At 47.8% G+C, this 26,331-nt stretch overlaps 1 protein-coding gene across 5 annotated transcripts in view; it reads right to left on the reverse strand.

Annotated features, from left to right (window-relative positions):
* ASAP1 (ArfGAP with SH3 domain, ankyrin repeat and PH domain 1) overlaps window positions 1–26,331 on the reverse strand; it is a 216,462-nt gene that overhangs the window by 65,643 nt on the left and 124,488 nt on the right. For all 5 annotated transcript variants that reach the window (XM_059672302.1, XM_059672306.1, XM_059672303.1 and 2 more), the window contains one exon: window positions 9,353–9,425. In XM_059672302.1, coding sequence (XP_059528285.1) covers window positions 9,353–9,425 — 73 coding nt within the window. The remainder of the gene's footprint in view (window positions 1–9,352; window positions 9,426–26,331) is intronic.

A 26,331-nucleotide genomic window follows, 5' to 3' on the forward strand; every position in this document is an offset into this window, starting at 1 on the left:
TGAAATCTCAGAACTTTCTGAATGCTTAAAAAATATACACACAGACACAGACACAAATATAAGGGTTTTCTCCCCTTTTCTCACTTAAAAAACAAACAAACTGATGGGATATTATTACAAGACTCTATAGCTTGCTTTTTTCTTAGTGAACAAAGATGAAGAAACTCAGTACAATGAAATGCAATGAATTATTTTCACCATGATTATATTCCATAACAAACTCTACCACAATTTATATAACCATGCACCTCCTGAGAGATGACTTCCAGTTTTTGCAAACGAAAAACAAGGCTGCAATAAATGTCCTTATACACAAGCTCATATATGCGGCCACTTTATCTCTGAAAAGATATATTCACAAAAGCACGAATTGGTGAGGGGTAGGGTGTGCATTTCAAATTTTTATTAATATTGCCATGTTTCTTTCCAAAGAGGCTGGCTGTGGCCATCACATCCCCAAAGGCAACACATATAGGAAAGGTTCTCTTTCTCTATAATCTCACCAGCACAAAGATGTCATTTTTTAATGTCATCGGATGTAAAAACTTGACTATCGTTGGCCTGGGCAATCTTTACTGAAAAGACTTGAGTTTCCTGCCTTATGTTCCTAAACCTTCTAATGTTTAGTATTTAAAAAACACACATGTATGTCTTCAATCCAATGTAATGTATTTCTTTATATAGCACGAGGAAGGGTTCTGACATTATTTAAAGAATGTTCCTGCCCTGGTCAGTGTGCTCCGTGGTTAGAGTGTCGGCCTGTGCACATACCTGGGTTGCAGGTCAAAACTCTAGCCCAGCCTCTGCAAGAATCTGCCCCAACCCCTAGGGTGTTTGTTATCTGAAGCTCAGCATGCAGACTTCCATTTCTGCAGAAACTGACAAAATCCACTAACAGAGCCCCGAGAACCGATGCCTGCGGAGCTCCCAGGGCCGCTCCTGCATTTATAGGCACTTGCAGACGCTCTGCTACGGCCAGCCATCCCCTCTTCCGGCTCCATCACTCGGGCTTCCTAACTGCCAGGTGAAATCCACATCACACTTCGGTTTGCTGGTGGCCCCCACCAAAAGCTAGAAAGGAAGCCACCAATTCCTAGCCAATGCCAGCCTCCCACCGTATGACCACCCATCACTCAGTGGAGCCACGCTTGCTTTTCAATGGTGCAGTTTAAAAACACCTCCCCACATTTTATTTTTAATCACAAGCTTTCACCAAGCACCTATGCTGGGAGACAAAGGTTATTTAACTCGTTAGGTTTGTGGCCTAGGGTACCTGCCTTAGTCCTGTCAGCTTCAGCTTCTTGGTCTATAAACCACGTGTAAAGTAAGTGAAGAACCCATTAAAGACGGGTTCCTGGCCTAGAGCAGGGCCTGGCCTGGGCAGACACCTCTGCACGTCTCTCCAGACAGTTCTGGCTCAGGCACACCTGTCAGCAAATCATCTTAAAGCACACCTTTCCAATCAAAGCTGATTTACTAACCACTTATCATGTATTAATACTGTACAGATTACACACATAGATCATGTACTAACATACTAGCTGTATCAATTAATGGTTCCAAAATCCCCTAAAATTGACTGAAAACTTCTGTGCCATGCCACCTAAGCATGCCGTCTGTAATTCAGAATTCATACAATGGAAAACAATGGAAAGAAACATGGCTAATTAGTGTTTTCTTCTTTTAGCTCATCTGAAATGTTTATTAACACAGCAAGTGTGTTAATAAACATTTTACCTTCACAATGAGAATAAAAAAGCAAACAAACAGAAAATGCCGTTTTCCCAGGGTGTCCCAGAGCGGACGCCCCTGCAGCTCCCCAGCAAGAACAAGAGCAGGTGTGTGCAGGTACCAGGAGCACGGAGATCTGGAACGCCCTCCTGCTGCCCGTGAATGCAGGTGACACACTGGCCGAGCCAAGTCATCCCCGTCAGCCCCGAATCTTTCTGTCTCACAGCATCGATTATCCACGAGAAGCGCCTCAGCATCAATAGCCACGGGCTTGATTTCCATGCCCAAACAGGGCGTCAGAAAATCGGTAAGTAGTTACCATTCTGGCTGAAGACTCAGCTGGCGAGTCCCTCCAGTCCTAGAAGCAGACTTTAACTTTAACATGCGTGGCCACATCCCAAGCACAAATCGATTCAACACAGAATGGTCACAGAGCGCGGCTGCCTTCAGATGGCGTCTGTGTGGAGCCTGTGATGGGCCTGCTTCCTACGTGCTGCTCCACGTGGTGAGGAGAGCATGTGTGAAAGAGGTCAGGTTGCAGCAAACCCGGGGAGAACACCACTCAGCGATAAAGCCCGAGGCCAGCATCCCTCCGCTCTCAGCTATGCTTTACGCGCAGCATTTTTATACAGGAAGAAACAAGCCTAGTTTGGTGAGACATAAGCCATCAAAAGTGAGGTCCAAATGCGATTTGCAATAAGAGGCAGCAAGGTGTAGGCAGGCCTTAGAATCTTGACGGTAATTGTTAAGGAGAGTCTGTTCAAGGAGAGTGGTCCTTAAAGAAACTATAGCAGAAAGGATTGTTGGGAACGACTGAAAACCACAATGGTGTCTTTAACTGATGAGCTTTAACTTAGTACAACTGAAAGAACAAGAGAGCAAAAGCAATGTAAAGAGCAGTGGGGCCCCCATTCCAGTCAATGGGCATGTGAGTGGGGGGTGGGGGATGGCCGTTAGGGGTGGGGGGGCGGAACTGGTGGCAAACTGTTCTTTCCTCACGTGCTCACGGTGGCGGTGTGTGTGTGTGTGTGTGGGGGGGGGGGCGGGGGGCGGGGGGCGGGAGCATCTTCCTGGACTAAGGATTACTGACTTAAAGGTGTGTGTGTGTGTGTGTGTGTGTGTGTGTGTGTGTGTGTGTAAGAAATACCAGGGCTCCTAAAGGAGTGTCGGTATTTCATAAGTACCAAAGGAGTGATATTTGAAGTGTACTCAATCGGCAAGCCAAGGACTTTCAAGGGTTGTTTTGACTCCATGGGCTACTTTCTATACATGCAGACTTTAAAAACCTCACTTCAAAGTGTGGCTGGAAGGTAAATACATTTATTTACTTTACGATGAACTGTAAATTGAAGAGTGCAGAAATCACTGCTGTTCTTTTAATTCTGTTACCTACTCAGCTCCCAGCACTTCATATATAGTTTTGACCAAATATATAAAATGCCAATGAGCTATATTCAGGTATTTGAGATCCCCCATCCCGAGCCGAGGACATGCCTTTCTTAAGTCACTTTCAGACACTGTCATATACTATCACCTCCCTGTGAGCCAAGAGTGTCCTGTCAATCCCCTATGGCTACATGCTCAGTGAGGGCTTCATCAGCGAGTCACTCACATGTAACTTTTATAATTAAAGGTCTGTAGTTGATAATCTGACAAGAGTAACTCGTATCAGACTAATGCTCCTGTCAATAACAATTAAAAATGATGGACAAAATACTTAAAACCACCACTCGGAGCCCCGCTCAAGGGGAAGCAAATTAGGCTCCATCTTTTGAAAGAAAAAGAGTCAATGACTGCAACTTATTTTAAAATCTCTATCGTGTTCAAGAAACTCGTAGCTTTTAAAAGCGTGTGCTATCAGGGAAGAGAGTGGGGGAGTGAGGAGGGGGGCGAGAGACACACACCAAGGCACAGTTTCTAAATCAGCGGTCGCCAACAGGTGGTCCGTGAGGCCCGAAAGGTTGGCAACCACTGTTCTAAATGACAAGCTACTTCTCAGGTGAATAATGTTAAGACTTCAAAACTTAGAAAAACGGAACGGCTTGGAGAATTTTCCCTTGATCCAAAGTGTCCACAGAACTCGTGTTTTGTTTTTAAAATGTCCTCATACACAGCAGGGACAGCAAGAGGAAGAGACAAACTCCCAGAGCCATTTTCCAACTAAAGCACTTCCAGGGAGATACTGGTTTTCGTAATAAGATTTCTGCTGTTATAATACCGATAAGGCCTATCTACACTAATAAAAGAGAAAAATGGTAATTAGCGTACGACGATACCCTTTTCATTGGCTAATCAGGGCTATATGCAAATTAACTGCCAACTATGATTGGCAGTTAACTGCCAACTAAGATTGGCAGTTAACTGCCAACAAGATGGCGGCTAATTTGCATATGTAGGCACAATGCAGGGAGGCGAAAGGGAAAGCAGGAAGAAGCCCCCTGCCACTGACAGTGATCGGAAACCCAGGGGGGAGCTAAGAGCTGGGGGGCAGGGCAAAGGCGGCCCTGGGGCCGCCTTTGCCCTGCCCCCCAGCCATGATCGGAGAATCAGGTGCCTTTTCTGCCCTGGCCAGTGATAGCAGGAAGTAGGGGTGGAGCCAGCGATGGGAGCTGGACACGGTCGAAGCTGGCAGTCCCGGGAGCTAGGGGTCCCTTGCCTGGGCCTAAAGCGAAGCCCACGATCGTGGGGCCGCTGCAGCTGCGGGTCCCCGCTGCCCGGGCTGGACGCCTAGGCCAGAGGCGTTAGGCCTGGGCAGGGGCGGAGCCTGCAACCGTGGGGAGCTGGGGGTCCCCTGCCCAGGCCTGACACCTCTGCCGGAGGCCTCAGGCCTGGTCAAGGGGCCGATCCGGTGATTGGTGATCGGAGGGTGATGAGGGTCAACTCCTCTGGCCGAGGCCTCAGTCCTGGGCGGGGGCCAGAGCCAGTGATCGGGGGGAGATGGGGGTCCCCTGTCCAAGCCTGACACCTCTGGCGTCGGCGTCAGGCCTGGGCAAGGGGCCGATCAGGCGATCGGAGGGTGATGGGGGTCTACGCCTCTGGCCGAGGCATCAGGCCTGGGCAAGGGGCAGAGCCAGCAATCGGAGGGGTCCGGGGGTCCCCTGCCCAGGCCTGATGCCTGGGCCAGTGGCATCAGGCCTGGGCTGGGGGCAGAACCAGTGATGGGGGGAAATGAGGGTCCCCTGCCCAGGCCTGACACCTCTGTCAGAGACGTCAGGCCTGGGCAAGGGGCCGATCCTGCGATTGGAGGGTGATGGGGGTCAACGCCTGAGGGCTCCCAGTATGTGAGAGGGGGCAGGCTGGGCTGAGGGACACTCCCCCCCCCCCCACACACCCAGTGCACGAATTTCGTGCACCGGGCCCCTAGTGTGTAACAATAAACATATTTTAAGAGTAAGACCCTCCACCCTTCTCCACCATCTTCTGAATCATCCAAGGGGGTGGGGGAGACGAGAGGTTGTAATCTCAGAGCAGAAACACAGACATGCTTCCTACATCTTTCAAGAGCATCAGATGGTTTCGTGTCACTTAAGCACTGTGAGAAAACAGAACATTATGAAAACACACTGGGAAACAGATACCAGGGTGCAGCCTCTTGTGGCTTCTTTGGACGAGGCCAAAGCCCTTGGCCGGGAACCGCGCGGATTCCACGGAGTCTGTCTCATGGAAAGATCTGCCGGGCCGCTGTTTTACTCATCCAGTTATTTTGTAAGAATGAAATGTCCTAGTGCTGCCCACACAAGCTGACCAAACCCCGGGTGTGTTACAGTCGTTGGTGACAGCAGAAACCGCCAGGTTCCAGTAGTCCGTGAGATCTGAGTCTGTCCCCACATTTCCACGCCTCCCAAAGTCATCCCATGGATTACACTGCTGGGAGGTTACACTGGATCAATGCGCGCAGGGATAATCACGATCTGTGAATATTTAAGCCGTTCACGGAGAGTTCCTCAGGGAGCCATCCAGCCAACAAGTAGCAATTCGTTCCCCACGTGGTGAGCCCCGCCCGGGGTCAGGTAGAAGGTGGGCACCGAGCACCTGCAAACAGCGAAGGTGGAGCCAGCGAGGCCCTGGCTGCATCACCTGCTCGGTGTGCCACCTGCATACGTTAGTCTGGCTCTTTAAGCTTCAACCTCGACATCGATAAAATGGGGGCAATGGAGACCTACCTCACAGGCTTGTCTGGCTTAGCTCAGCAGAGCATCAACCCCAGCGAACGCCACGTCCCCCGAGAGGCCCTCCCGAGGACCCTCCTCAAGCCCCATCAGCTCCCTCTCCTCACTCCCCTGCCCTGGGAGCTTTCCTTCGCGCACTTCCCAGGCCCTCACTACGACGCCTTCTGTGGAGGACCCCTTCTGTGGAGGACCCGACTCACACCTCTCCCTCCCTCCCACCTCATCATGGAGACGGCGATCCGGTCTGACTGTCCACCACACCCACACCCAGAACAGTAGCCGTGCTCAACAGGCATCCGCTGAACAAACTAATAAGCTACACTGACAAACACACAAAGTACAAAGATGAAGGACACGGGACAGTCCTCATCAGGGAGCTGACAGACCAGCTGCACATTCCAGTCGCCAGGGAGGAGTTTCATTTTCATCCCCATACCGGGGGCTCTAGGCGCGTGGGCCTGCGGGACCCCGGCTTCTGTGTGTTCAGAGCTCTCCAGGCGATGCTAAAGAACAGCCAGAGCTGAGACTCCCCGGTCTCATGCAGGAGAGACTGGGCCGCAGTTACAGAGCAATGGGATGCATGTCCTGCAGCAGCAAGGCCTGCGCGTGGGGGTGGAGATGCCTGTGTCTGCACGCCCCAGTGCCGCAGGGCTGGGCACAGGTGAATGCTGAGCACAGAAGGTGGCCACTGAGCCTGAGGACCTGCATTTTAAATTATGATTGTAATGGATTTAATTTTAAAAAGCCATATGTGGCTAGAAGCTAATTTACTAGCTAGTACAGACCTAGGGTGAAGGACACAGAGGTAATCCAGGTGAGGGTGGAGGGGGTGGTGGTCAAAGCTCACTTCGCTGTGGCCCCAACCACAAGGAGAAAGGCAACCGGACTGCACACGCCCTGCACTCTCCACCCGCACAGCCAGGGACGAGCTCCGCTCCTGCAGCCAGGGCAGCGGTGGCCAAGGAAACGCTTTAAAGCAAAAGCACGGCCCTGAGCAAAAGAGCCTGCGTGAGCAGCTGACTGATGTGGCAACGGGAGGAAGTGTGTCTTCAGCAAGGACACTTGGGAAAAAGGAGTCGCGTGGAGCTCCAAGCACTCAACATGGCAGCACCGCCCAGCTGCACATCAGGGCTCCCTTCCACGGCTCACAAGCTGAGCGCCCTGAGCGCCCGGAGCACAAACGGGAACATTACGGAGAAGTGACACTCATCCTGAGGCAGATAATGGCTCATTAAGCTCTTTAGAACATCACAGTGGCCCACGCCATTTGTGGAATGCCTGAATCAATCAGAGGGACCATGCTCTTGCTTCCGCTGCCAGTCCCCCATCACCAGGTGCTAATAAGCACCTACTATGCAGCAGGCAGTTCGTCAGAGGCCTTAAACACCACCTCATTTTGCCCGGGTAATATTCTGCAAGTCAGTTATTATTTTCTCACTTTGTGGTGAGGCAGTTTAAGATTTAGAGAAGTTAATCATTTACTTGACTTTAACAAGTGGTGACAACGCAAGGATTCAAACTCAGGTCTACACTGCCTTAGTTTCTTTTCTTTTTTTTATAAAGGCTGTACAGCATTCTGTTTATAATATACTTCTGTATTTGGCAACCCCCTCCCCCCCGTTTATTTTGTTTTTCCAAATGCTTCGCTGAACCAACTTATACATAAATTTTAAATATACTCTTAGTAGTGCATAACAGATATACATACATATGAAAAGGTATATAAATCCTAAGTGCAGCATTTGATAAATGATCAAAAAGTAGACATAACCATGTAATCACCCCCAAATCAAGAAACAGAACCATGCCAGCACCTCAGAGGCCCCTGTGCCGCCTCCTCCCGGACAGCAGGTGCCTCTGAGGCCTGCCACCCCGTGGGAGTCACACAATGCAGCGAAGACAGGAGTTATAAACTGGGTGTGTAATTCCGGCCAAGCCTTAAAACAACACTTGGTCACTACGTAAGGAGACAACTGTCATTTACTACCTTAATTAGAAGTTAGTGTTTTATTGGACATAAGAAATTAGAGAGAGGTACCAAGGAACCAGGTGTGAAAAGTGTGAACAGGAAGATTATAGAGCGCCACAGGCCCCGGGGCTCTCAGGGCCAGAGACGAGGCTTCCCGTTCAGGAGGCGGGGTTCCCAGCCCGAAGGAGAGCAGGGCCGGAAAGCAGCCAGGGCCGAGTTCTGCCTCGTTCCATGTTCCTTCCAGCACTATAATCTCATGAATATGGTGTAAAAAAAATAAATAAAATGTATATGAAATATTAGTGTATGGCACATACTGCACTCCCATGAGGTGGCCGGCATTTGCAGATATGAGCTCATTAAGTCCCTTCAACAACCTTGTAATAATGCCGCGATCCCCGTGTTATGGGGAGAAAATGGATGTTCAAAAAGTGCAGTGACCACATGGGGCAGGGCAAGGATGCCAAGCTCCCTGTGCCCCCCTTCAAGCCGGTGCCCTTCCCAACAGACCCTGCTGCCCTCCCTTCAGGTTCTGTTATGTTACAGAGAAGAGATTTCGTAGGAAACCTGCCCTCTGGGTCTGCAAGCTGGCACTGCAATAATGACAAGAGATGTGAGGGAAGAGACCTGGAAACTCATTTTCTGTTCCCAGCCTCTCCTTCCCTGGGGCGCTGGGACCTACCATTCACTTCCCTGGTTCCCCGCAGCTTATCTTAATTTGGTTTCCTTCTTATCCACTGACAACACGCTTTTATCTTCAAGGTGACAGAGTCACTGGCCCAGAGTGAAAACATTTGGCTACACAGGTTACCTGGCATGCCCTCGGCCACAAGGCAGGAGTAGCCAGAGGTGCGTCCAGGGCTCCATCTAACGTCCCCCCTCACCCCCTGCCCCTCTCTGACTTTCACTGATTTTCTCCCATCCAAGTACTAATCAGGCCCGACCCTGCTTAGCTTCCAAGATCAGACGAGAGCGGATGCATCCAGGGTAGCATGGCCGTAGACTTTCACTGATTGTCAAATGTGGAAGGTACCCTCCAGAGAGAAAGATCCTCGTGTGTGTAACTGAGGCCACTGGTTTACAGAATGACACAGAGATTTTAAATATCTCCTTTGTCACTTGTGGCCAAATTACCTATGATTTCACTAAGTATTTAACAAATGTTTTATTACAGTTGACAGTCAACATCATATTACTTTCAGGCACACAGGAGGGCGGTTAGACGTTTATATAACTTTCGAAGTGATCCACCATCTAAGTTTTTAAATGTATAATATCACCCACTGCAACTCATGTTTTACTTTTTCCTTTGGAAACAGTAGCAGGGTTGGACTGAGGAAAATAAAGAGAGAAACTGCACTTCTTTAACCTACTGCTTTTTCCATTTGGAGCAAGTCTTCCATAACCTCAGCATCTTACAAACAACAGAGAAAACTGCAGACACTGCCTATAATTCATGTTATCTGCTTTGACGAGTACTTACCTTGACCAGAATTATAGATTGCTTTTACAGACTTCTTCACCTTCTGCAAAGCTGTTCTATCTTGGTCTAGCGCCTGAAAGAGAAAACACAGGGGAAAAAGATGTTGAAAAACGTGGTGAGTTAAAAAATAAAACCTCATTCGTAACTACATTTGTTTTGCCGAGTACCATAGCAACAGCAAGCTGACGTATTTATTAACAATGAAGCATTTTAAATGCACGGTCCTTCCACAAAGCTCAGTGTCGAGGGCGGTGGATAATGCGGCGGCTGGTTGGTTATCACTCTAAGCCCAGCTCAGGAGAGAAAACAGACGGCACCTAAGAAACCGTAACACCCGCCCACCTCCTCCCGAGAATTTCCAGCATTTCCAGCCCAGGTGGGAGAAAAGCACGCTTAACAAATGAATGACTTAGACCCAACAAAACACATCTTATCACCTGATGGTCACTTCAGCCAGAAAGAAAATACTCAGGGTTTGTTAACAGGAGTGCCCCGAGAGCTTTTCACCGCACTTTAAACTTGAGGATCTCTTAGTGCTAAAACAAGCTTAAGGTATAATACCTGTTTGTTTGTTTGTTTTAAAATTCTGTTTACTAAAAAAGCACAGCACGGGGAATGCCTTTGAGTGGTTTCTCACAGGATGAATCCAGACATCAGTCCACCGCACTGTGAGATGAGGAGGCAGAGGCTGAGGAAGTCTCACTGGCCCAGTGTGGCGGAGCTGGGATGACGACCCTGAACCTGATCTAGCCACGACCTGGTCCTGCGTGCCCACAGCATCTGCAACGCACAGGCACTAAGGGAGTCTCGTCTGAAGGGGGCACTACCACCAGCTTAAAGAGACGAGTCCAGGTTAGAAAATGACAAGACATGTAGGTTGCAGGAGTGTGTGAGGGAAAGAGAGAAATGCAACTACGCGATGGCAAGGTCATTTACAAAGCAATCCTCGCCCGCCCGGTGTGGCTCCTTGGTTGAGCATCGACCTATGAACCAGGAGGTCACAGTTCAATTCATGGTCGGAGCATATGCTTGGGTTGTGGGCTCGATCCCCAGTGTGGGGCGTGCAGGAGGCAGCCGATCAATGATGTTTCTATCTCTCTCTTCCTCTCCCTTCCTCTCTGAAATAAATAAAATCAATTTAAAAAAATGATCCTAGTGGTCACCATTTATTTTTTATAGATGCGTTATTGCCATTTTTTTTTTTTTTAAATGAAAGCCCGGGCCTTAGAGAAGTGAAACAGCCTGCCATGGGTCACACCAAGTCAGAGAACCAGTCCCCGCCCCCGCCACTTCAACCAGGGCACCCCTGCGTTCCAGAAGCCTCGCCCATGTTTCCCCTGGCACTTACCCCCTCAGCTCCTTTTGAGAGAGGAAACAAGGTCTGCTCAGGAAGAGAATAACCATCCGTTCAGCTCCTGGGTCTAAGGGGAGCTCATGAGTGGGCATCGATGCCCATGCACACTTAGCCAAGGGCTGTGGAAGATTTCAGCCGTGACCTTCTAGGAGACCAGCTATCCGCTACCCTTCTATTTCCCCTGGGAAAAGCCCCAGAATTTATGCTGAATTTTTACCAACTCATCTATAAACTCATAGGGTATCAAGTTCGCTCTTTCTTTCTTTCTTTCTTTCTTTCTTTCTTTCTTTCTTTCTTTCTTTCTTTCTTTCTTTCTTTCTTTCTTTCAACACAGAGTGGAAGAGAGAGGGGGAAAGACAGAGAGAAACATCGATGTCAGAGAAATACATGAATTGGTTGGTTCCTGCATGCACCCCGACCAGGGCCTGGACTGGGGAGAAGCCTGCAACCAAGGTACCTTCCCTTGACCGGAATTGAACCAGGGACCCTTTGGTCATCAGGCCAACGCTCTATCCACTGAGCCAAACAGGCTAGGGCCGCACTGACTTTTAAAAGTTATTAAAAGCATCCGAGTTTGACAGCTCCATCACAGTTAAGTGCGGGTGACAAGTACCTTTTCACACTCCGGTATTTGGCCCCTGGCAGAAGCAACCAAGGAAAAGGCACTTGTAAGGGCTGAGGTTTAAGAGCGCCCAGGGATACTGTCGCTCAATCACTCAGGACAACGCCTTCCAGAAACAACTCGCCTAAATGTGCAACCAAGCGGCATTCCTTCCTGCAGGGCCAGCAAATGTCACCTTAAATAGCAGCTGAGAAAAGTGGTGGGTAACAGGGGCTGTAACATTAGCAGATCTCTCAGCCCATCCCAGGTGTGTCACCCCTGCCTGCATTTCTGAGCAAAAATCTGAAGGTGAAGAACTCAAAAGGGGGAGAGAGAGGAAGAGGAAGAGGAAGAGGAAGAAGAAGAATAAATTAACAATCTCCAGGAGCGTATGCTCAGCTCTAATAACAGAATAACACTATCCCTATTTAAAACCTTGCCATACAGCAATGTCACCTTCTCTCCTGACTAAAGAGCAGGGGAGTTAACCTAGGAGGGCTCTTCCAACTTTGACATGGAGACTTCTGACCTTTTTTTAAAAAAACTTGATTTTAGAGAGAGAGGAAGGGAGAGGGAGAGGGAGGCACGAGAGAGATCTCGATCGGCTGTCTCCCTTACACACCCCGACCAGGGCTTGAAGCTGCAACCTGGATGTATGGGACAATGTCTCAACCAACTGAGTCACCCGGCCAGGGCAGACTTCTAGCTTTTATTTCATGCAGAGACCTCACAAGTTTGGTCATCTGAACACACACAGACGACACAGGCTGTTGGGAGAGAGGGTACCAGAAAAACCACCTGGACAGAAGCATGATGTGAGAGTTGGCAACTAGAAGGATGCAGGAAAAGGATAAAAAAGGGAGGGGAAAGGGGAGAGGAGAGGGGGAGAGGGAGAGAGAAGGGGGGAGAGGGAGAGGGAGAGAGAGAGAGGCAGACACCAGGATGAAAAATTCCTTCAGATCCGAGACTTTGACATTGTTAGAGACCCACTGGAGCCCCACGGCGCTTGCTCCCCCCCAGGGCATTTGCACTCGCTGACTGCTCTGCCCGGAGCTCTCCCCTCAGCCATTCCGATGCCAGGCTCTGTCTTCTCACGCAGCCTCAGATGCACAGCCCCTCCTCCAAGAGGCCTCCTGGTCGCCCTGGAGCATCTGTACATTGTTCAACAGCATGGACAACATTTATACATTTTCAGTCAGTTTTTTGCCTTAGGACTGGTATTCAACAACTGCTTAAGAACACTTTATTGAGACATAATACGTATACTAGAGAGGCAGTGGCGATCCTATTGTTACTATTCATTAAGATGTTCAATGTTAGAATTACCAAGTCTATGGCACCTCCTTTTCAATATACTCAAGTGGAAAAGCTGCTCTTATTCTGGGTAGGTGTGATTTTTTAAAATAAGCATGAACGCTAGGAGCTAGAGCTTATGCTTATACGTAGAGAAAGGAAACAATGGGTGACAATAAAATAACCCGGCAGGATTTCTCAGATACACGCAGAGGTGGACAGGCATCTCACCTACCCTCCAGGGTGCTGAGCATTCAATGTGTCAATGGACCTGGAGGAAGCTGACAGGAAGCCTTGCACAGAGCAGGTGCTCAAAACCTGCTGGCTGGAGTTACCCTCCCTCTGAAGGGGCTCCTGAGAGAGGAACCCTAAAACCTATGCAGCAGTCATAGCAAACATCTCCGGAACAAGTACTCCTGCCAGCAAAAGGATTTCTTCAATGAGAAGAATTTTCACTCACTTAGGAAAAAAGGGAGCGTTTCTATTTATTACTTTACTAGAGGCCCGGTGCACAAAATTCGAGTGGGGGGGGGGGAACCTTAGCCCAGTCTACACCCTCTTGAAATCCGGGACCGCTGGCTCCTACCTAACCGCTCGCCTACCTGCCTGCCTGATCACCCCTAACTGCCTCTGTCTCGGCCCCCGCTGCCACAGCTTCGTCCGGAAGGTCGTCCGGCTGTCCGGTCTAATTAAGCATATTACGCTTTTATTATTATAGATAGTTGCACTCAGAGAGGTAAGCTCGAAATTTTGAAACTTAAAAAGCTGCATTTGTCCCCAAGTCACCACAAAGCAAATGCTCACCTCTGTGTGATTCTCTTAAAGGGGAAACGAAGGGCAGAGAACTCTGGCCTGATTTTGGTTCAGACACTGGCTGCTTCGGCCTTTGACTTGTTGGGCAGTCATGCTACCTGGTGATTGGAGCGGTTAGGTGCCTAATTCACATTCTCTAAGCAGGAGACAGAGACATGTTCTCACGCAGCCTCATAGCCAAATAAATAATTTATCTATCGTAAGGCCCCACACATGACAATGTGTAAGTGTATAACTATAAAGTAAATCAGAAATTAGCCCAGAGAATAATCCAATGCGATAAGGAAGAGCATTGTGAATAAAGGTGCCAGAAGAGAGAATGACAGGGAAATATGACCACTACCTCAACAAAGAGGAGAGGAGGGCTCGGGCTAACCATGTAAGTACTTGCTCTGAGGATCAGCAAACTTGGTTTTTGTATCATTCGCTCGCTTACTCATATTAGCAGCTGTGCCTGGCATATACAGAACACGGCCCTGCCAGGCACTGGCCTAAGTGTGCACACCAAACACTGCACCTACCTCTGCTTCCCCAGCTGCAGGGCCCCCCTCCACCTGCCGCAGCAAAACAACAAGAAAACCTTCACTAGAATACTAAGTGGGAGGCCTGCGCTGCTCTTGATAAGATCGATGAAACGAGAAGTTATTCATAAAATATTAATCCTCGCCTCCCCCCCTCCCCCCGCCCCGGGCTCTGTCCACACTTGCTGTATCTTTTAGGTCTGCGTACCTCTGTCTCTTCCCCCATTCAATAAACTAGAAGCTCTCAAAGGGTAATACTATGTGTGTTTCTTTCTTTGCATAGAAGATGCTCAGTAAGAATTTGCTGAATCGAATGAAAGGAACACACACACACATGAGGAAGAAAGGGTGAATGGACTCATTGTTACTAGAATAAAATCCAGGTCCTCACTGCTGCCTGCCAGGCCCCCTGGGGTCCAGCCCGCTGCCCTCTGCCCTCTGTTCCCACACTCTCCACCACTCAAGTCTAATCCACACCCACAGTTTTTCTGAGCCCATCCAGTGTGTCCCCGCCTCCGAGCTTTTGCAATTGCTGACCTTTCTGCTGAAATCCTTTTCTCAAAACTCCCCCCACATCTAAAGGGGCCCGGCCTGCTGCTTCTCGCTCCCTCTTTTTATTTTTTCAGTGTTCCATTCAATGCTGGAAGCAGAGCCCCTGTGAGTCTGCGAAGCTGACGTGTGCATGGGGTGCTGGGAAGCGACCGTGGGACAGCTGTGCAACCCAGCATTACCGGAGGTTCGGTCTCAAAGGGGCAGCAGGGACGAACTGTAGACAGGCAGCAGCAGCTCACAGGAAAGGAAGTAAAGATGCTATCACTTGTGAATTTCAAGATGAATGTGAACCGAATGAGGCTGCTACACAAGGGGAAATGATCAACCTAAAAATTTTTTTTGATTTGCATAATGAAACCAAAAAATGGAAAGTTAACATGTCATCCACAAATACGGGTTTTAAGCCGTTTGAGCTATTTTAGACTCTACAAAGGGTCCTTAAGACTCAGGGTCTCCTGTGTCCACACAGGTTCAATCAGAAACATCTCGGTCATCTACGCTACCTATGGCTGCATGGTTGCACGGGGTGGAATTTAACCTACAGACAGCGAAGGTCTGTAGATGCTGACCTACTAAGGTATGGGCCCCATAGAGAACTTACTTCACAGCAAAGATTCCATGTAGCACCTTCAGAAACACATTTGGAACATTCTGGGGACAGATTCCATCCAGGCATGAAAATACCACCCACCTATCAAGCTCCCCAGACCAGAGAAAAGGTGCCACAGAAAACGGTAACTCACAATGGCCCCTTTCCCTGCTTTCGCAGGCACTGCGGTGGGTGTGTGCCCATCTGGAGGGCAGGAACCACGCTAGGCCCGGAGCAGGGGCTCTGCAATGTCAGTCAAATGAACCTGGCCCACAGCAGGTCACTCAAGTGTTTAGATCCTGCTGAGGGCTGAGGGGTGGAGAGGAGCACCCACAGATTGGGCTGGTCCGTTCACAAATATCTCCTGCACCCACATGCCAAGGCCCCCACTAGCTGTGGAGATACCTGGTGAAGATAATCTTCAAAGTGGGAGACAGAAACCAAGCAAGGACACCCCGACATCCCGAGAAGAGAGAAGCACCAAGGAGACCAGATGCCTGGAGCACATGGCCACGCGGGAGAGAGAGAGATGGCCAGGGGCCAGTCATGCTGGGAGGAGAGGCGTGGACAGGAGTTTGCTTTATTCTGAAGGCAATGGTTAGTGAAGACAGAGCCTCCGGGGTTTTGGAAGAACGAGGTGACTAGTCCTGACCTACCTTCTTAACAGTGACTCTGCTGATGTGCTGGGAATGGGGTAAAGGATCAAGGCTGGGAAGGGAAGAGGCCACAGGCTGGGTATTTCACAAGCAGGACTTCCCTTAAGAACCTCTGTGTGGCTCAATACACTTCCTCCGCCTGGGCCACACGCCCATCTTCAGGCTTCCTCCAAAAATATGCCTGTCCCCTCCACACCCATGCAGTACTCAGTGGACGGACCAGGAAGCTTGGCCGGACCCGAGGTCACGTTCCTCTTGCTTAACCCTCTGTACCCAACAAGCCACTAAACCCGCCAATTCTCCCTCCCAGCACGGTTCAGGCCATCGCAACAGCGCCTGCCTTCAGGACCTGATGCTGCCCAGCCAGAGCCTGGCTCCACCCCGGCTGCTCCCATGTTCGCCCCACACACCCCTGTCAGAGTAGCCTTTCCCTCCACTTAAAACCCACCCAAAGATGATAAAGCCCGTCCCCACCGCACCCCAACCGCTTCACAGACTCCCTTCTGCAGACGCCCACCGTGTCCTCTGACCTTTCTCTTTAGATCCAAATTCACGGTGCCCCACGCCCCGAGCCGCCTTCTGGCCTCTGTGGCTCTATTTGTGCTGATTCCAGAAGCTGGAATTCTCTTTTCTCAATAACACTCCTGCCTTTGGCATTGTCTTCACCATCTCCTTACCCATCTTATGTAAAGACCCAGGCTCAACCTGCAAGACTGGGCTTTATCACGTCTTCCGCAAAACCCCCCCTTCCCGCTTCGAACGCCTCTCTTCATGCCCAACGACTGTTTCCTCCATTCCTACCTCCGACAAATGGTAGCAAATCACCTTCTAAGATGCTACCTGTGTACTCAGTTCCCTTCCCCCTTGTGGAGCCAGCCTTCTGACTCCTCCCCAGGACTTCACTGATCAGGGTCACCGGGAACCCCAATCCGACTCCGCTCCTCAGACCTGGCAGGATCCCAGCTCCCTGATCTGTAAATTTGGAAAATGGGACCAATCTGCAGTCCCTCCTGGCTCTGATTTTCTGAAAATCAAACATGTTTTGTCTTAGAGATATTATGTGTGCTGCTTCAGCTAAGCCTGTTAGCAGGTTAGATTTTGTTTCAGATGGAAGACATTTTAATTTCCTGAAAGTGACACAGCTGGCATCAACAGCGAGAGCCCCCAGGGAAGGATAGTACATGTATGATTGCTATGCAAAAAGGGTCAACCGCAGCTCGGCCTCACATTCTAAACCCAGCCACTTCTGCATCCCTTTGTCACATCCTGTCCTCCAAGACACATTTCCAAAAGTTCACCTTGAATGTTGTATCGAAACACTCCATCAAGCATATAAACAGCCACTAATAATGCTTTTTTGCAGGTGAAGAAACTGAGCCAGAGCAAGTGCCCAGGGCCAGAAAATGAGTAAAAGACCACAGCCAGCTTCTCAGCCCGAGAAGTCTAACTCCAAAGTCCTTGTTCTTTCTGCCACACCTGATGGCCTCTCCATTTATAAAGCACACTTCACGCATTATCATGCCCAAGCACGCCAGGCGCTGAGCGCTATAAGGTGGCCCCTCTCCCGGTTTGCGGAGGACAGAAGTTGGAAGGGAATACGAGTCGTGATCCATTGGTGACGTCTGTGTCTCGGCTGAGGTTAGGCCTCCTGTGTGTTCTCCAAAGGAAACCTCAGAGCTGCTGCCTGCGGGTCTGGTCAGCATTAAGTGCTGCCTTTTATTAAGAAAGACAGACTTCATTCCACAGGAGACCAGGAAACCCCAGCGGCACATCTGCACGGGGACTTCTAAGAACGAAGAATCGCTTCCCGTGAAAAACATGATCGTTGAAAAGACTAATTTACCATTAAAAACACAATGAGATGAACTACAGTGGCATTTCCGATCCTGTGAGCTGTAGAAACGGTTTCAGAGAGAGGCTGGGAAGTCTCCTGGAGAAAAGGGAGGCGGAGACAAATGTGTGCAGCACAGCATATGCGAACCACAGCTCTCCTCCGGGTGCCCACTGCACAGCGAATAGGAAAGACTGCGAGAGTTTGAAGAAATGGGTATCAATTTATAACCCAACAAGCCACAACTAAAATAACTCAAATGATTAATTAAAATCAGAATACTTTTTTTTTTTTTTTGGTACACCTGCAGAACAATGTTTGGGCATCAATACAGCAAACTCTGTATTTAAAAAAGAAATCGAACAAAGTTAAACCTAAAAACTATACTAGGTATATCACTTAACGAGACCTAAGGATTTTCTAATGTCAACAACAGATACTATCAGGAAAAAGATAAATTACTTCAATCAATATTTAACAAAACCAAGCTAGAAGAACTAAGAGGAAAACACAACTGCAACAAAAACAAAAGCAAAAGTTGGCATCTGTAATTAGTTTGTGGAATTCTTACTTTGCTGGTATAGAGATCTAGAAGAATAAGGACAAAAGACATCAACACGAGAAACTAAAAATAGTAAACATCCGCAAATAATTTCAATCACACGGATGATTTTTAAATTCCAACTAAAATAATATTGAAGTGTCTTTTTATCCTCCCACGGCTGTGAAAAACAGGAAAAGTCATAAAAACAAGGAATGGAGATACTTCAGAGAAATATCACAATCCATAGAAAGGACAAACTGTATCCCAGTCACAAAACTGCTCTTCCATTTCACCCAGTAATCCCTCTCGCTCCTGTCAACACTACCACCCTCCCTCCCTCAATAAGAAACAAAAAGGAGACACTACAAAACACGTCAGCAGGTTTTACAGTATAAAAAGTTAGAAATAACCTAGACCCAATTATTTGGCAAAATAAAATAAGAAATAAATAGGGGGGGCTTAGAATATGATCCCTAAAAATTATATATGCAATTAGAAAGGTAAGAATTGCCGTTTACAAGGGATCTAGTATGTGATATGTGCAAATGCTATGAAACACCTTTAAAACTTAAAAGCACATCCTATACAATAAAAGCCGAATATGCAAATCAACCGAACGGCAGCACAAACTGTTGCTATGATGTGCACTGACCACCAGGGGGCAGATGCTCAACGCAGGAGCTGCCTCCAGCCTGCAGGCCTCAGGTCAGCCAAGGCGGGTGCCAGCAGGAGGACCCCCCAACCCCTCCCCCCCACCGGTCGCCTTGCAGATCAGCCCTGATCACCAGCCAGGCCTAGGGATCCTACTGGTGCACCGGGCTTCTAATATATTGTAAAGATATGAACTATGCAGCAATGTAAAGTTTAGAGAGATACACAGAGATGTTTAAAAGCAGTTGTTAGCTGGGACTGTTACAATTAGAAAAGTGTTTTCTTTTAAAATAATTCCCTTATTCAATATTATAAGGTTGGCTTAGTGTTAAAATTTTTAAAGGATATCTTATAACACAGTCAATGTCTGCTTTTTCCTCAGCAATTGCAAGAGACCCAACAAGATGTTAACTTTCATAGAAAATGAGGAAGAAATAGTACATACTCTCAGTAATTTCCTTGTTGCCTTGCAAACTGTACATTTAAAAAATTAGTAGAATATTGTGTTTCAAGAGCTCCTGTCTGGGCCAAACAGAAAACAGTAATCACAGCAATTACCTTGGGAACCTCTAATTTCTGCTGTAGTTCTAAAGTTCGGCGTGGCACACCCTCCCACAAGTACCACGGCCTTTCCATCATGAAGCAGTTTCAGCTCCCTGCTTAGGAAAATAATAATTATAGGTAGAACGAGGTATTTAAAGACCAAAAAAAAGTTATGAATACACCATTTCCATATTATATCATAATGAGAGTTCCTTAAAAGAATTAAAACCTAGACCAGGAAGGAGTTTCCTGAGTCACATCTTTTCAGGATCTTTAGAATTTATCCCACCTCCTAATAGAACAGCTTTTGCTGGCAAACAGGAACCGATGAGCTAGTTAGTCTTTTAGCAACAGATGAGGAACCACTGAGCTAGTCTTTTAGCTCCTTACCAGCTCCGAGGCTCTATAATGTCCCACTAAACCTGTATGTCTTGACCCAATGATTTAAAATATGGTACTGAGGGCTTACCGTCACTTAAGCTTAATCACACAATTTTATCTAAAATCGAGAATCACGTGACTGCCGACCAGGTGCTGGGATTTAAACCTGGTGGCTAAGAGCACAGAATTTGGGGCTCGGCTACTAACTAAGCACATGACCGGGCCCAGATACTGAGCCCATGTGCCTCAGTTTCCTTCTCAGTAACCCATCTCACAGCTGCATGGATTAAGTGAGCTAATCATGTAAACGAAGAGCTTAGATGGTGCGTGGAACAGAGGTAACCCTCGACGCGCCTCAGCTAGAATGTGCAGGGCAGGCACTTTGATCTATTTTTTTCTAAGGTTCCCAGGAGGCACGGAGTTAGCAGGAACCACTTTCCATGGCTGCTGGTGTTACTCTGGGAGGAAAAGGAAAGGGATGTGTAGCTCTAGAACCATCCCCTCTTCAGATCGGCGATCTCCCTAGAATGTACACAACAGCCCACGGTGGTGGGGAAGAAAAACATGAAAACTTCTCTTCGTATTTTCTGTTTTGTAATTATACAATATTAGTACCGAAGAATATGTGTGTGTGCGTGTGTGTGTGTGTGCGCATGCGCGTGTGTGTGTGTTTGTGTGTGTGTGTGAACATGCTACGCATGCTCAGAAAGGTTTTATAAATGAGATGCGCAAAACCACTGCTGTGCATGGACAGTAGGTATTACTTCTCTTAGCTACGAACCGCTGTGGGAAATGCACACTGAGACGGCGGGAATGCAGCCCAGGAGCTGTCTGCCGTCTGTACAGAGACGACCCCACTGTCCAGTGCTCAGGAGGACACTGACAGTCACCATGGGTGTTTCTTCAGTAGCAGCAACGACTCTACAGCCACCAACACAGCCATCGGTGCTTTGGGGCAGTATCCAGTGGCATTAATGTCACTCCCAAATAAGACAGCATTCCGATTTCCTTCTCACTGTTCCTGTCTGCATCACCACCTTTCCTTTCTGAGGAAACGAAGCTCAGGGAGACCAGGTGACTTTTTCTAAGCCCATCCGGGTAATAAACATTGTCTCAAACCTCACGCCTCCCAAGTCAAAATCAATGATTTAAAAACATAATTCTGTTCACAGGTGTCCCATAACCTTAACGCGACTTCGCTGCTGAAAGCAATAAAAGCAGACATTTCTCCCCAAACTGATGTCTCCTGCCACAAGGCACTCAGAACGCCTGCTTTACTGGCAAAAAGGAAAACTTCAGAACATTTTGGTTTTGGTTAACATAAATACGAAGCAAATGAAAAGTAAGAATTGTAAACTTTACCCATAATTCCATGACTCTAAAACAATTTTATCTTGATTTCATGTACATGAGTCCTATGTAACTAAGGGAGGTTTCACATGTGGTCTGTATTCTGCTTTTTTCACTTAACACTATTCTGCTGCCTAGCATTCCAGCACTCTGGGATGTCATGTCTCCTATCCATTCCTGTTACTGCGAGTTAACCTAATGACCAGTTTTTTCACTTTCATAATAAAAGTATTTATTGTTTGTAAGACCACCTCTCCGGCAAGTTTGTCAAAGAATCAAGTTTCTTTGAAATAAGGGCAGTTTTAAGTTGCAGATGTTCCTAAACTTGATTATAAAGGACTAGCAGGCAGTAATGATACCTTCTAGTATATTAATAATTCACATGCCCCCAAGTCATAACACTGACAAACGGTCTTAGGTTTTTGACTTCTAAAAAGCTATCACATGCCAGAAATGTCACAAAGATCTAAGGAATCCTCTCGCAAATTACAGTTGAGTACAATTCAGGATAGTGGTTAACGCAAAGTGTAGGCACCTTAAAGGTACAATGGTTCACGTGCACCATCCTCCACTCTAACTCCCCTCCCCCACTCTACCTCTCACTCACAATAGTTGGTCCGAAACATGCACCCTTTCAAACAAAGCTCCCAAGGGATGGCCATACTATGTCACAGAGCCAATGGACAGAGCGGGGAGGCAGTAAGTGCCTGGTAAACAGTAGGTGCTCCGTAAGTGGTACACTTAGTTCTGAAATTGGAACTCCATGCGATTACGGCTGTCTCCCTCACAGTTGTATTCCAAAAGCAATGGTCCTGGTTCTCATGCTTATACAGATAATGGATGGTTACTGACTGACTTGTTGATTTCTTCCTTGAAAACACCAAGAAATATCCAAATATCCTCCTCTCAATTCTCCTGTTCCTTTCTTTCTTTTTTTTTTTTTTAATATATTTTATTGATTTTTTACAGAGAGGAAGGGAGAGAGATAGAGAGTCAGAAACATCGATATGAGAGAAACATCGATCAGCCGCCTCCTGCACATCTCCTACTGGGAATGTGCCCGCAACCCAGGTACATGCCCCTGACCGGAATCGAACCCGGGACCCCTCAGTCCGCAGGCCGACGCTCTATCCACTGAGCCAAACCGGTTTCGGCCTCCTGTTCCTTTCATTGCTTCAATATTGGGGTAAGTGGTATGAAAGCATTTTCCCTATTTGTCCCATCAATTTGAAAAATAAATTCCAGAAGGACATCTGTCCATTTGCTTATGGAATTTTTTTGAATGTTTTGAAGGCCAGGGGTAAGAAAAAGAAAAAAAAAAGTCTCCCCACAGAGTATGGTCACAAAATCCATGACCTGAGTTAATTTAAGAAAGAGCGATCTGCCTGTAATTCAGAGAAATAAGGTGATGACTCATGCACTAGGATGGCTGGAGGGTTCTTCATGCCTTGGGAGTACTCAGTAGGGGAGAATGCTCCACTGGGATTTTCCCCAAACTCCCATTTGTTCCCAGCAAGCTGCAAACACCCTCGTATTTTCCATTCCCTTTAAATGTGTCCTCTTTCAATTCAGCCAATAACTGAAGTAATTTCTCACGAGTTACTGCCGAGGAAAGAAAACCTCAGAGTGGACGTCTGAGTGCTTATAATTCACTTTAAACCCTGCCAGACCTCTTGTGGGGCTATACGGGCACCGCCCAGGACATGAGGCCTCTCCTGCTGCCTGACTGTGTGCTCCCATCTGTGCTAAGACCAAGGAGTAGATGGCAAACGAGACAAAGCAAGCATGGCTCAGATCCAGCAGGGGTTGGGGATGACTACACAAGATTCTCAAACAAAATCGGCAGAAATTGGAAGTGCTGTCCTTAAATAAAACCTAGTGAACCGTCACTATCGTGTCACGCTCGGTCTCTAACCAGCTATGCCACGTGGCCTCACGTGACTTCCCAGGTTTCAGGCTCTGACAAGGGACAGGAAGGGGAGGGAGGTGGGAATTATTTACATCTGGACAGTGTCTTCCTAAATGCAAGTCACCCACTTCGCCTGGTGCTCGAATGAACAGACAGTGAAATGGGAAGAAACACATAGGGCAGTGGTGCGGTGGCCAAGAGCCTGGGATCTTCCCAGTTTTCAGGGGGTTCCTGCCTTTATGCCACTTTCACCTACATGAGCCCTTCCTCCAGGTTTGAGAAGGACTAGGAAGAGGTGCAGAGGGATGGGGTGCTATGCATGCATGCGGGTAGGGTCAGGGGGGTGGGGCAGGCTTGGGGGAGCCTAGGGTATCTCCGATAATGAGAAAAGATTGCCAGGCATCACTCAGGGGATGTCTAACATCCCTCCGGTCTGTCCAATCAGACACTGATAACCCCTCCGGTGGAAGTGCCCTCAGGCAGCCATGGAGTTGACACAGAGGAAGAACCTTGGACAATAAAATCTCAATGCTACGTGTAGAGGAGGCCAGGGGAGTTGGGGTAGGGGATTCTGGAGGGGACGGGATTCCAGTCAAGGCACCTCTCTCCCTCCCTTAGTTTCTGTTCTTAGTTTCACAACTACCGATATTTAGTGCCCAGCAACTATCACAATTCTCACACATTGTATATGCACAACAAACACTTGTAGGTGAATAAATAAATATGGCTAACAGGTATAAAAGGGGAAAAAAACAAATGAACTTTAGAATTACTACACAAAAAGGACTGTATGTTTCAGAAATAAATGAAATAGCTAGACCCAGACAATATAAACCACACATGCTTTTCTCATTAGCTATCTATCAGCACGCGAGAAAAAGATGTTTTTCATAAGTTGTCTCCATGTCCCCAGTGCTGCCTAAAAAAAAAGTACATGTGGGATTGCGAATAGGTTACAGGTTTAGTCACTGTCGCTCTCAGTGAGGACTCGGATGAAAAATAATTCTTTCTTAAGCATGAAGAAAGTAGTCTTGGAGTGTCAGCTGGAACTTCCAGTTTCTCAAATGTCTTTAACGAATATTTGGAACCCCTCGCTTTCCATGATCCATGTTGGGATAACGGCTATCACAAAAATTTGAAAATATTTAGAAAACAGGCTCCACTGAAAATTCGCCCCGCAGCTCCGGAGAACAGACCTCAAGCACAAGTTTATCTTCAGATGGATTATGAAATGCTTCACATTTTTTACTTCTGCAGAAGGGTAAACAGAGAGGCCTGTTCCGTGACCCCACGGCCAGGATTTCCTTGAATGACACGTTCATGAAAAATGCGACCCGTGGAAGTCCTGACTCACTGAGCCAGAGTTCGAAGCTTTCCGCCTAAGCTCTGCCTTGTATCAAGAGAGGAGAAATCTTTCCAGAACAAAAAGTTATCCTTAACCCTTTGCCTCAAGAATGTTTCCACGTTTGTGTATCATGGGAACAGAAAAAGATTCCCCCCAATTCTTACCATGTTTATCAATATACTTTATCTGGCATATCATGTCTGATTGTGTGTGTGGATCACAACAGCTACCTCCATGAAGGCCCAACTCAAAGGTCACATGAGGGAGAGCCAGGTTTGGTAGCAAGGGACCACGCACGTTCCCTCTGGCTACTGCGAAAGGACCAGGGAAGGGAGCTTGACCAGGGTTTCCTAGCAACCCATGAAGTGGTTGGAGGAAAGAAAAGATGAGCTGGGCAATCAGATCTGACCCTCTCAGCAACTCAAACTAGAAAAGAGAAAAGAGAAAGTGACAGCGGAAAGGCCACAATGGGCCAGGTACGTGCCTTAATGATGACTCAGACTATGACTAAGCAGTAGAAAAAAGGTATACAAAGCGGAGGCAAGTCCAGGCCAGGCAAGAGTGAGAGCAGAAGGCAACACAGAAACGCATTAAAGGAGAAGTCACTGAGAGCTCGCCAGGTGGTCTGGACCTAACCCCCGCCCCACCCGACCCCCGCTCACCATCACCGCGTTGCAGTAAGTTGAAGGGAGCCCCTGCTCACTAGAGAGCAGGGCTGACACGCGCTCTCTGCTATTTCGTCTTGGAACCACACAGTATGATGAGCCTCTGCAGACCGCAGAGCTATTAGATAGCAAGATCAGAGAACCAAGTTCAGCTACGTCTCGCTCCAGGCTACATGTTTTCCAGAATAACGATCCATTCTGAGTGCCTTCTATGAGTCAGGCACAAACAGACACGGGATCAAGTTCATCATTTCTGTCAACAGCCTGGCAAGGCAGGCGTTATTCATACTTCACATACAATGAGGACACGGAGGTTCAGAGAGGCCAAGCAGGTACAGGAGTTACGATTCCTATGCGGGCTCTTGCTTCATGGACTAGAATTCCTGCTGTGCGAGGCGAGTGGTAACCCCACTTTCCCCCCTCAAAACAACACAAGGGGATCTTTCTGTGGATACATCTCCTTCACAAGAGCAGTGAATTCAAATGACTGACAGAGTTTTCTCCTTGTGAAACCTCCCCCATGGCGTCCGGAGAGACTGGGAAAGGCCCTCTCTCTAGACCAGCGGTTCTCAACCTGTGGGTCGCCCCCTTTGGCGGTCGAACGACCCTTTCATAGGGGTCGCCTAAGACCATCCTGCATATTAGATATTTACATTACGATTCATAACAATAGCAACATTACAGTTATGAAGTAGCAACGAAAATAATTTTATGGTTGGGTCACAACAGGAGGACTGTATTTAAAGGGCCAGAAGGTTGAGAACCACTGCTCTAGACAGAACCCCGAGAAGCCACAGCCCTGAGCTGGCCAGAGCAGCTGACATGCAGTCTTTCCAAACACCATGTCTCTGTGTGGCTGGTGGAGCTGCCCAGCACCCTGACAGAGCACCGTGGAGGCACAAGTTCCAGGAGATGGCGCTCCATGCCACCCACCAGAGTCCCCGCTCCAAGTTTCACTTCCATGTGAAGATCATCTCCGCTTCGTGTAGGAAATGTAGGTTTTGATCCCAAGGAGTGCACCCAAAAGAGGAAAACATGGCATGTGATTCAAGTGGACTATTGCCTTGATGGTCTCAGCCAAAATGCAGGCCATCTATGGAGACCCAATAATATAGAAGCGGTTCAGTAAATTAAGAAAAACCTACATGGTGATATTATGTGGCCCTTAAACTACCAAAGATGGCAAAACTAGACAGCAATATTTGTGCTATTTTCTAAAGTGAAAAAGCAAACAGTTTAAAACAACCTGTGCAATTAAAAAAGACGGAATGGTAGTAAATGAAATAGTTAGGTTAGGCTGGGGGGATGAAGGGTGATCTTTACTCTCCAAATATTTAAAAAACTCATTACTGTTAGATGTATGCTAAATAAATACATTTTA

The sequence above is a fragment of the Myotis daubentonii genome, chromosome 17 (genome assembly GCF_963259705.1).
Source record: "Myotis daubentonii chromosome 17, mMyoDau2.1, whole genome shotgun sequence".
NCBI classification, from domain to species: domain Eukaryota; kingdom Metazoa; phylum Chordata; class Mammalia; order Chiroptera; family Vespertilionidae; genus Myotis; species Myotis daubentonii.